The sequence below is a fragment of the Theropithecus gelada genome, chromosome 9 (assembly GCF_003255815.1).
Source record: "Theropithecus gelada isolate Dixy chromosome 9, Tgel_1.0, whole genome shotgun sequence".
Classification (NCBI taxonomy): Eukaryota; Metazoa; Chordata; class Mammalia; order Primates; family Cercopithecidae; genus Theropithecus; species Theropithecus gelada.
In genome coordinates this window covers 128,739,798-128,751,934 of record NC_037677.1, presented here as the reverse complement: position 1 = coordinate 128,751,934, position 12,137 = coordinate 128,739,798, and the positions used below count along the sequence as shown (strand labels likewise).

General features: G+C 51.4%; 1 protein-coding gene across 4 annotated transcripts in view; it reads left to right on the top strand.

Annotated features, from left to right (window-relative positions):
- The window catches only part of STK32C (serine/threonine kinase 32C), a 122,193-nt gene extending 110,692 nt beyond the window's left edge, over positions 1 to 11,501 (top strand). For 3 of the 4 annotated variants that reach the window (XM_025396343.1, XM_025396341.1, XM_025396345.1), the window contains exons 11-12: positions 9,808 to 9,875; positions 10,821 to 11,501. In XM_025396343.1, the coding sequence (XP_025252128.1) occupies positions 9,808 to 9,875; positions 10,821 to 10,959 (207 nt within the window). In that variant the 3' untranslated portion in view covers positions 10,960 to 11,501. Of the gene's footprint in view, positions 1 to 9,539; positions 9,612 to 9,807; positions 9,876 to 10,820 lie in introns of all 4 variants that reach the window. The other variant, XM_025396344.1, reaches the window with a different exon arrangement.
- The last annotated feature ends 636 nt before the right edge of the window (positions 11,502 to 12,137 follow it).

Here is a 12,137-nt window from a genome sequence, read left to right as displayed (position 1 = left end):
TAGGTGTTCTGAAAGGAAAGCATTACTCCAAAAAAAAGTCGCACTGTTAACTTGAGGCTGAGAGAGGTTTTTGGAAACAGCTTTATTTTGGTATAATTCACATTCCATACAATAGCCAATGCACCCATGTAAAGTATATAATTCTGTGGTTTTTAATATAGTCACAGGGCTGTGCATCCTCCATCACAATCTGATTTTAGAACCTTTTCACGTGCTGTAAGAGAAAGACGCCACCTATTAGCAGTCACACCCCATCCCCTTTCCTCCCCTCCCCTGGCAGACACGAAGCTGCTTTCCGTCTCTGTAGGTTTGCCTGTGGTGGGTGTTTCATGGAAGTGGAGTTACACACTATGGGGTCTTTGCGGCTGGCTCCTTTCACTTCGCAGGATGCTTTTGAGGTCCATCCACGTTGTAGCCTGTCAGTGCTTCATTCCTGTTGATGGCTGAGTAATATTCCACATATATATCACCTTTCCCTTATCCAGTCATCAGTTGATGAGTATTTGTTCTTTCCACTTGTTAACATTTTTCATTATTATGAATAATGCTGCTGTGAACGTTCACGTACCAGTCTGTGTGTGGATATGTACTTTTATTTTTGGGGGGCGCATACCTAGGCGTGAACCTGCTGGGTCGTATGTGACTCTTTGCTTCATGTTTGGAGGAAATGCCTACCCTTTTCTACAGCAGGTATGCCATTTTATGCCCCTACCAGCAGTGTGTCAGGGTGGTAATTTCTCCACACACTTGCCAAGTCTTGTTATTGTCTGGTTTATTTTTTTTTTTAATTATAGGTATCTTAGTGTGCAGTGATTGTGTGGCTATGATTTGCATTTCTCTGATGATGCTGAACATCTTTTGAGGTGTTTTATCAGGTATTGTATCTACAGAAATGTCTATTCAAATTTTTAAAAATTTTTATTGTCTTTTTTTTAGTCTACTCTGACAATGTATTTTAATTGGCATATTTTATTTTACTTTATTGTTTTTTTAGAGACAGGGTCTGGCTTTATTACCAAAACTGGAGTGCAGTGGTGCAATGATGGCTCACTTCAGCCTTGACTTCCTGGGCTCAAGTGATTCTCCCTGCCCCAGTCACTAGAATAGCTGGAACTGTAGGTGTGCGCCCCCACACCTGGCTCATTTGAAAAAAATTTTGTTGAAGAGACAGGGTCTCACTATGTTGTCCAGGTTAGTCTCAAACTCTTGGAGTCTTCCCACCTAAGCCTCCCAAAATGCTGGGATTACAGATGTGAGCCACTGTGCCTGACCTAATTGGTGTATTTTAGACTATTCACATTTAAAGTGACCATGGAGGCTGAGGCAAAAGGACTGTTTGAGTCCAGGAGTTTGAGACCAGCCTGGGCAACAAGGTGAGACCCATCTGTATTAGTTTATTTTCACGCTGCTAATAAAGGCATACCTGAGACTGGGTGATTTATACAGGAAAAAGGTTTAATGGACTTACAGTTCCACATGGCTGGGGAGGCCTTACAATCACGGTGGAAGGCAAGGAGGAGCAAGTCACATCTTACATGGATGGTGGCAGGTAAAGAGAGAGCTTGTGCAGGGAAACTTTTGTTTTTAAAACCATCAGATCTCATGAGACTCATTCACTATCATGGCAACAGTACAGGAAAGACCCATCCCCATAATTCAATGACCTCCCACCAGGTTCCTCCCACGACACATGGAATTGTGGGAGTCACAATTCAAGCTGAGATTTGGGTGGGGACACAGCCAAACCTTATCATTCTTCCCTGGCCACTCCCAAATCTCATGTCCTCACATCTCAAAACCAATCATGCCTTCCCAACAGTCCCCCATAGTCTTAACTCATTTCAGCATTAACTCAAAAGTCTACAATCCAGTGTCTCATCTGAGACAAGGTAAGTCCCTTCTGCCTATGAGCCTGTAAAATCAAAAGCAAGTGACTTCCTAGATACAATGGGGGTAAAGGCATTGGGTAAATACAGCCATTCCAAATGGGAGAAATTGGCCAAAACAAAGGGGCTACATGCCCCATGCAAGTCTGAAATCCAGCAGGGCAGTCAAATCTTAAAGCTTCAAAATGAACTCCTTTGACTCCATATCTCACATGCAGGTCATGCTGATGCAAGAGTTGGGTTCCCATGGTCTTAGGCAGCTCTGCCCTTGTGGCTCTGCAGGGTACAGCCTCCCTGCCGGCTGCTTTCATGGGCTGGCGTTAAATGTCTGTGGCTTTTCCAGGTGCTTGGTGCAAGCTGTTGGTGGATATACCATTCTGGAGTCTAGAGGATGGTGGCCTTCTTCTCAGCTCCACTAGGCAGTGCCCCAGTGGGGACTCTGTGTAGGGGCACCGACCCCACATTTCCCTTCTGCATTGCCATAGCAGAGGTTCTCCATGAGGGCCCCAACCCTGCAACAAACTTCTGCCTGGACATCCAAGTGTTTCCATACATCCTCTGAAATGTAGGCAGAGGTTTCCAAACCTCAATTCTTGACCTCTGTGCACCTGCAGGCTCAATACCACATGGAAGCTACCACAGCTTGGGGCTTGTACCCTCTGAAGCCACGGCCTGAGCTGTACCTTGGCCCTTTTTAGTCATAGCTGGAGCAGCTGGGATGCAGAGCAGCAAGTCCCTAGACTGCACACAGCAGAGGGACCCTGGATCTAGCCCATGAAACCATTTTTTTCATCCTAGGCCTCTGGGTCTGTGATGGGAGGGGCTGCCACAAAGGTCTGTGACATGCCCTGGAGACATTTTCCCCATTGTCTTAGTGATTAATATTCAGTTCCTTGTTACTTATGTAAATTTCTCCACAGACAATGTTTTTTTTTTTGTTTTTTTTTTTTTTGTTTTTTTTTTTTGAGACAGTCTTGCTCTGTCACCCAGGCAGGAGTGCAGTGGCGCAATAGTGGCTCATTGCCACTACAACCTCTGCCTCCTGATTTCAAGTGATTCTCCTGTCTCAGCCTCCCAAGTAGCTGGAATTATAGTCATGCACCACCACACCCAGCTTATTTTTGTATTTTTAATAGAGACAGGGTTTTGCCATGTTGACCAGTCTGGTCTCGAACTCCTGACCTCAGGTGATCTGCCCGCCTTAACCTCCCAAAATGCTAGGATTACAGGCATGAGCCACCATGCCCAGCCAGGATTTTCTTTTCTATTACATTGTCAGGTTGCAAATTTTCTGAACTTTTATGCTCTGTTTCCTTTTTAAAACGGAATGCCTTTAACAGCACCCAGGTCACCTCTTGAATGCTTTGCTGCTTAGAAATTTCTTCTGCCACATACCCTAAATCATCTCTCTCAAATTCAAAGTTCCACAAATCTCTAGGGCAGGGGCAAAATGCCGCCTGTCTCTTTGCTTAAAGCATAACAAGAGTCACCTTTGCTCCAGTTCCCAACAGGTTCCTCATCTCCATCTGAGACCACCTCAGCCTGGACTGATTGTCCATATCATTATCAGCATTTTGGTCAAAGCCATTCAACAAGTCTCTAGGAAGTTCCAAACTTTCCTACATTTTCCTGTCTTCTTCTGAGTCCTCCAGACTGTTACAGCCTCTGCCTGTTACCCAGTTCTAAAAAGTTTCTTCCACATTTTGGGTATCATTTCAGCAGCACCCTACTTTACTGGTACCAATTTACTGTATTAGTCTGTTTTCATGCTGCTAATAAACACATACCTGAGACTGGGTTATACACGAAAAAGGTTTAATGGACTTACAGTTCCACATGGCTGGGGAGGCCTCACAATCATGGTGGAAGGCAAGGAGAAGCAAGTCACATCTTACATGGATGGCAGCAGGCAAAAAGAGAGCTTGTGCAGGGAAACTTTTGTTTGTAAAACCATCAGATCTCATGAGACTCATTCACTATCATGACAATAGCACAGGAAAGACCCACCCCCACAATTCAATGACTGTCCACCAGGTTCCTCCCATGACACGTAGGAATTGTGGGAGTTACAATTCAAGCTGAGATTGGGGTGGGGACACAGCCAAACCTTATCACCAGCTCTATAAAATACTTAAAAAATTAGCCAGGTGTAACAGTGCATGCCTGTAGTCCCAGTGACTTGAGAGGCTGAGGTGAGAGGATTGGTTGAGCCCAGGAGTTTGAGACCAGGCTGGGCAACATGGCGAGATCCTGTCTCTACTCAAAAATTTAAAATTAGCTGGGTGTGGTGGGACACACCTGTGATACCAGCTACACAGGACGCTGAGGCAGTAGGATCACTTGAGCCCAGGAGTTCAAGGCTGCAGTGAGCTATGATCATGCCCCTGCACTCCAGCCTGGGTAACAGAGACACACACTGTCTTGTAAATAAATAAGTGATCATTGATAAATTCAATATGATATCTACCATATTTATAAGTGTAGTCTATTTGTTCCTTCTTTTTTCCTTATTTTTCTGCTTTTTCTGGTTTTAATTAAGCATTTTATAGGATTGTAGTTTATCTCCTCTCCTAGCCTATTAATTATACTTCTTTTTGAAATATATTTAGTGGTTGGCCTGGACATTGCAGTATACCTTTAGCATACAGACTGCCTTCACCTGACACTCCGCCCCTTCGTGTGCAGTGGGGTGCCTTGTGATGGTACCTCTCGTGCATTCCTCCTGTTCCTGATGACATTGCTATCATTCATTTGCTTTATCTGTATGCTATAATTGCTCACTATGCTATAAATGCTCACTACGTTGTTACTACTGTTATTTTAAACAGTTATGTTTTGGATCAATTAAGAAAAATTTAAAATTTCATTTCACCTTTATTCATTCCTCCTCTAAAGTGCCTCCTTTCTTTACGTAGACCCAAGTTGCTGACCTAAATCATTTTCCTCCCTCTGAAGAACTTTGTTTAACATGTCTTATAGGACAGGTCTAACAGAGATGAATTCCTTCCCTTTATGTTTGTCCAAAAAGGTCTTTATTTTTATTTCACCTTTAAAGAATAATTTCACTGGATATAGAATTCTGGCTTGGTAGGTTTTTTACCTTCAACACTTTAAATATTTCACTCTACTCTCTTCTTGCTTATGTGATTTCTAACAAGCAGTCTGCTCTAATTCTTTTTCTGTAAGTAGAATTCCTCCCCACCCTCCACCCCCAGCTCCTTTCAAGATTTTCTCTTTGGTTTTCTGCAGTTTGAGTAATGATATGCCTAGGTGCAGATTTTTTTTGATATATTCATTCTGCTTGGTGTTCTCTGAGCTTCTTGGATCTGTGGTTTGGTGTCTGTCATTAATTTCAGAAAATGCCCAGTCATTATTATTTCAAATATTCTGTCTCTTTCTCTCCTCCTGCTAGAAATCCAATTATGCATGTGTGGTGCCGTTTGAAATTGTCCCACAGCTTTTGGATGTTCTGTTCATTTTTTTCACTCTTTTTTTTCCTCTTTGCATTTCAGTTTGAGAATTTTCTGTTGACATTTCTTCAAGCTCATAGATTCCTTCCTCATCTGGATCCAGTCTACTGAGGAACCATCAAAGGCATCCTCATTTCTGTTACAGTGTTTTCTATTTCCAGCATTTCCTTTTGATCCCTCCTTGGAGTTTCCATCTCTCTGCTTACATTGCCTGTCTGTTCCCCATCTGTTCTTGCATACTTTTCCCTTGGAGCCCTTACCATATTAATCACAGTTATTTTAAATTTCCTGTTTGATCATTCCAACCTGGGTGCCATATCTGGATCCATTCTAATGCGTGCATTGTCTCTTTACACCATTTTTTTCCTTAAGACCTTGCAGTCTGCCTTGTAATGTTTGTTGAAATCCAGACATGATGCATCTGGTAATAAGAGCTGAAGTAGATGGGCCTTTAGTGTGAGGTTTATGTTTACGTTAGGCCAGGTTTGGGGCAGGGTTTAATGTCTGCTGTAGCTGTGGGTACCAGAGGCTTCACATTTGTTTTCATTTCCTCGGTTGCCCTTGGGCTTCCCTATATCGTCCTCCTCAGAGAGAGTCTGCATTTTGTGGCCCTATCTGCTGGAATCCCTGTCACACTGCAGAAACCCTGTGGGAGTGTTGGGAAGGTGGCGGGTAGGGAACTGTTCCACAGTCTGTGACCAAATGTGAGTCTCGGGGGCCTGTGCCCCTTCACAGTTGTTGATCTGCTTTTCCCCTCCCCTTAGGTGAGACAGGCTAAAGCGGGGTACAGGCTGAAAAACAGTCTTCCCCCAGTGAGATAAGCCTTTCCTTTGGCGAGCAAATTCCATTTGCTGTGAAGAATGCTCCAGGTATATTTCACAGCGGCGACTGTCCCCATCCCATGCCAGAGCCGGGAAGGGATCGTCCTTGGCTTCATTAAGACCTGGCAGGGTTCCTGGAGGGGAAACGCACAAAAGGTTGGGGGCCCCATAAGACTGCAGCCCGGGAGTTCTGCATACAGCCCCAGCCGTTCCCCAGAGCTGCCTGGGAGGTGTTCGTGCAGCTCCTGCACCATCAGCTCTGCTCCAGGCCAGTGGGTCTTGGCTGTGACTCTGCTCACCTGTCTCTGTAGACTTGGGGGTCGCAGCAGTGCTTTGACCTCAGCTCTCTGATGGGTCCAGGAAAAGTCATTGATTTTCATTAGTTCAGCATTTTTCCTGTTGCAGGGATGGGAACGAGGCCTTCCACGGTGTTCGCGGCACAGCAGAAGCCAGAAGTCCTTGCTTGTCTTTGTGTTTCTTCGTAAGAGTTACGTGTTTTATTTCCTGGACGCGGGTGTCTGGTCAGACAGGTGATTGGCAGGTGTTTTCTCCTGTTCCGTGGGCTATCTTTTCTCTTGCTTGGGGGCATCATTTGCAGCAGGGAAGTCTTGGACCTTGACGTTGTCCAACGTGGCGATTTCCTCCTCGGCTACGTGGACCTTGACGTTGTCCAACGTGGCGATTTCCTCCTCGGCTACTTGGACCTTGACGTTGTCCAACGTGGCGATTTCCTTCTTGGCTACTGTGCTTTGTCTGAGGATCCATCAGCTCAGCTGAGGTCACGGGGATTTACTCCCACACTTCCTTCTAAGTATCGTATAGTTTCAGCTCTTGCGTTTAGCTACGTGATTCATTTTGAGTTAATTTTTATGAACAATGTCAGGTGAGGGTCCAGCTTCATTCTCTCATTGGTGGATATCGGACTGTCCCAGCATTATTTGCTGAAAAGATGATTCTTTCCCCATTGAATTGCTTTTGACATCACACCTTGTTTTTTGACTTGCCATTTTGTTCCATTGGTCCAGATGTCTGCCCTGTGTCGGGACCCCACCATCTTGATAACTGCAGCTTTGTAGCAAGCTTTCAAATCAGGTTCTGTGAATCCCCCAATTTTGTTCTTTTTGGACATTATTTGACTATTCTGGGTCCCTTGCATTTCCACTGAATGCTGAGGGGTTTGACAATTGCACCTGAGCTGCCAAGCAGGTTTGTGACGGTGTTAGGGACTGAAGCCTGGTCCATTTCCCAGGCCCCTCATCGCTGTGGGTGACATCTGGGGTCCGATGCTGTGTCTCAGCACGTGTGCAGGCACCACGGGTGCCCTGAGACGGGGATTCCTGGTCGAGTTACTCAGAAAGTGCATCCGGGAGAGACTCCCACCCCCCACTGCCTGTGGGATGGGAGATGCCAGCAGAGCTTGGCTTTTTTTTTTTTGAGACGGAGTCTTGCTCTGTCGCCCAGGCTGGAGTGCAGCGGCCAGATCTCAGCTCACTGCAAGCTCCGCCTCCCGGGTTTATGCCATTTTCCTGCCTCAGCCTCCCGAGTAGCTGGGACTACAGGCGCCCGCCACCTCGCCCGGCTAGTTTTTTGTATTTTTTAGTAGAGACGGGGTTTCACCGTGTTAGCCAGGATGGTCTCCATCTCCTGACCTTGTGATCCGCCCGTCTCGGCCTCCCAAAGTGCTGGGATTACAGGCGTGAGCCACCGCGCCCGGCCGGCTTTCAAGCAGAAATCCAGAAACCCTGTGGGGAGCGGCTTCAGCCTTCAGGGGACCCGGGAGCATCACCTGTGACTCAAGAGGTCCCTGCCCTGAGGGAGCTGGGCTTTCAAACGCCCACACCCACCAGTCATGGGCGAAGGGCCCCTCTGTGGCCCGCTGGCTCTGTGTGTGCTGGCAAAGGGCTCCAGCCACCCAAGGAAGAGGCACAGGCAGGGCCGTCAGAGGAAGGGCAGGGCAGATCCAGGCCAGGCACAGACCCCACCATGGCATCCTGCTGGGAGCGCTCCACACACCTTGGGAGTCCCTGTGGAAAAGGGTTGCACTCGCACATCTCGGTGACTCATAGCCCGGCTTAGGCGCCGCTCAGAGCCACCTCTTTCAGATGTTTCTGGAGCAGCTCCTCAGGTCTCTGGTGACCTCTCTGCCTAGGAAAACGTGGCTGTGGACGTTGCAGGGTGACCAGCAGCCCCTGCCACTGGGCTGCACACAGGGCCCCGACGGGCGCTCACATTCTGCATCCCTGGTGCCCACCCCCGCCCCTCCCCCCCTGTGTCGCTGTGGATTGCAAGATCCCGGTGGCTCAGTCAGACCCTCATCCTGGGAGGCGGAGTTGGCAGTGAGCCAAGGTCATGCCACTGCACTCCAGCCTGGGTGACAGAGCGAGACCAAAAATAGGATCCGTGGATAGTGGGCAAGTGTCCAGGTGGTTGAGGCACAGACGATACAGGGAAGAGACCCCTTAGCCCTGGGTGGGGCCGTGAAAGCATGCTGTTGTCCATCTGGAGGGAACGCAGACTGTTGTCACACACTGCATAACGACGCTTCCTTCACTGGCCAATCACGTGCGATGGTGGTCCTGTAAGATGGAAACGCTGGATTTTGCTATACCTTTTGTATGTCTAGATAGGGGTGAGCGTTCTCGTGTGTCTAGATAGGGGTGATTATTCTCGTGTGTCTAGATGGGGGTGAGCGTTCTTGTGTGCACCCACTCACACGTCCCCTCCGGCCTTCAGAGCCCAGCACCCTCCCTCGCAGGGCCTTGGCTGTGACATGGGTGACTTCCTGAGCCTGTGGATCTGAGGTTCTGTGGTCCTCAAAAGTGGGCATCCTTTCTCCTCAGCTGCAGATGGGGGCCCTTTTAATGCCGCCCCGAGGCCTGCAACTCCCTGCACTCTCCATTGTGACTTGACTGATCTGGGTCTGTCATTTGCTCACACGTTGGTAGTGACCAGTGACCGACGTCACCATCCAAGTCCGTGGTCACCATAATGATGCTTTCCCACACCACGCCAGCGCTGAGTGACCAGCACCCCCTCCACCCCACCTACACCCTCCCGACCCCTGCGTCTTGGGAAGTGGTCCTGCTGCCTGAAGGAAGTAGTCCTGCCTGCCCATCACACACCACCAAGGGGGTGGGTCCTGCGAGGGGCAGCCTCAGTCCACAAACCTGTCCTGAGGGCTGGCTTCTAAGACAGCCCTGGTTCCAAGATTCTCTGGGCAGGGCCCCAGAAGCAGGCCTGGGATGGGCTTGTGTGTGCTGTGATGAGGGGCTGGGAGAAGCTGCTTTGAGACAGGAAGGGCCTGGCAAGGGAGTGGTTTCCAGCAAAGTCCCGCAGAGAACAGCTTCCGCCTGGTCCTGCAGACCCCACAGAGCAAGTCCAAGCCATCCACCCTGAGGCAAGGGAGCTGGGCCTTGGCATCCCTCGGGGCTTGGGTGAATCACCCGCGGAGACGCGAGCTCCGTGGCAGTCTGGCTCCTGGAGGGCCGGGATGCTTCAACAGTCCAGAGTCCATTGTCCAAAGAAAGCCACGGGTGGAGGCCCGATGGGGATGCCCAGACACTCACTTGAGGGGAGTGGGCGGAATCTGGACAGTGTCCCCCACACTCACATGTGCCTTTCTGTCCACAGGAGAATGACTATCTTCAAGACTGCCTTGATGCAATCCAGCAAGACTTCGTGATTTTTAACAGAGAAAAGTGAGTGTGTTGGGGGTGGGTGGGCGTGGTGGCAGAGAGGAGGAAAATGGGGCTAAGGTTTAAGGTTTTCTTGGCTACATGAGCTGGCATCTGTGGGCCTGGGGTGTGTGGCCCCGCTCTCACACAAGCCCTGAGATCCTGCAGCCACATGACCTCTGTGGGCCTGGGGTGCATGGCCCCACTCTCTTTGGGGACTCTGAGCAGCAGCTGTGGAGGGGAGCGGCAGGAGGCCCCTGCCAGGCTCTGGCATGTTTGAGCTCCATGCGGGGCCTGTGGCTGGAATCTGGGGAGAGACTCGTCGTCTGCCCAGGTGAGGGGTGGTGACTTCCTAGGAGGCCCCATCAGAGCCGCATCAACTCCCCCACCCAGGCACACTCTGTCTCTCACCTCTCCTGAGTGTCAGGCCCTAGATGACTAGCAGCAGGCAAGGCAGGCCAGAAATAACAGCAGCTGCCACCCTGGGGCCCAAGGGAGGATGGATGCCCCCTCTGCCTGTGTGGGGCCAGGAGGGCCTCCTGGAGGAGGTGTGTCTGAGCTCTTGTGGGCAGAATATTCAGGGCGTGGGCAGGACTTGCAGGGCGTGTGCAGACAGGTGAGGGCACTGGCTGGCACCCCGGGGATCAGACCATCGGGTGAAGAATGAGGCTCAGGCGAGCCTTGTTCCCAAGTCACTGACCTGTGGCACCTGCAAAGAAGAAGGCCTTGCGGCTTCTGGCTGGAAACACCCCGAGCCTTGCCAGTGTGCCCACGTGCCGCTACCCGCCCCCAGGCTCCCTGCCGCACCCAGTGTGTTGGGAGCCTGGCCTTTCCAGCAGACACCCAGCCTGTGGCCCATCTTGGGCATCCACGCCATGGCCTGTCCCGTGAGCCCGTGGGCAGGTCATGGGACCGTGAGGCCAGGGAGGTGGGGGGCATAACGCCCTCCGTGTGTTCCTGCCACCCCAGGTTGAAGAGGAGCCAGGACCTCCCGAGTGAGCCTCTCCCCGCCCCTGAGCCCAGGGATGCTGCGGAGCCCGTGGAGGACGAGGAACACTCCGCCCTTCCCATGTGTGGCCCCATCTGCCCCTCGGCCGGGAGCGGCTAGGCCGGGATGCCCGTGATCCTCACCCCTTGAGCTGCTTTGGAGACTCGGCTGCCAGAGGGAGGGCCATGGGCCGGGGCCTGGCATTCACGTTCCCACCCAGCAGCCTGGCTGGCAGTGCCCACAGTGCCCGGACACATTTCACACCTTGGGCTCGTGGTGGTGCAGGGGACAAGAGGCTGTGGGTGCAGCAGACGCCTGTGGAGGGCAGCACGGAGGGCATTGCCTGCGGGCCCCCGAGACCCGCCTGGATGGAGGAAGCGCTGCTGGGCGCGCTCTCACCACTCATGGGGGGCCGGGGTCACGGATGAGACAGGAGTCTTTGTCCCCACTCAGCCCGAGGCTGTGCACAGCCCCCCTCACAAGGTGAGCCCTTGCAGAGCAGGCCGCGGGTGTCCCAGGCTTGGCTCGGTTCTTGGAGGTCAGGGGCGCGGGTTGGGGTTTGGTGGGGAGGTGAATGTTTTCTAGAGATTCACGCTGCCCCAGCGATTTCTGTACAGTTTTCACCTCTGAGAATTACAATGTGAGAACCACTTGGTGTTGCATATTCTGCGCATGTCCTGTGCCTGCCTGGCCATCAGGCCCGTACCTGCAGTTTCTGGTTGGCCTGGACTTAAGGCAGCCAGTCGGGGGGCAGCTCCTCAGGGCAGAGGCCCCCAGAGTTCCAGGACCATGGCTTTGGGGTGGGTGCCTGTCTCCGTGGCCCTGGAGCCGTAAGGCTGTGGAAGGCAGAGACGGTGCTGGAGGCAGAGGAGCCCAGGACAGCCCGTGCACAGGGGAGCCACCGCAGTGCTGGGCAGTGCTTGGCCCTCCGTAAAGGGACACGTCTCTCTCGCTGTGGCTGAGTGGTTCTGTCGTTGGAACTGAAACTGGGTAAACGGCCTGTGCGCTTCTCTCCGGTCTCGCTGGAGGAGGAGCCCGTCAGCCCAGCGCTCCAGACAGGCCTGTGCTGGTTTCCTCTGGGGGAATGGGTGTGTCAGGTCTGTGCCCCCTCCCGGGACAGCGGCCATGGTGGACACGTGCCTAGACCCGTGTCCACGAGCCCCGCTGCACCCCTGGCAAACAGCTGCGAGATGACAACAGCCAAAGAACATTTGGGGAAGAACCGGCCGTGCCAGGAGCAGAGTGAGAAGTCTGAGGGGAGAGAACGCAGCTTCCCGCCCCCCACCCCCCACCCACCC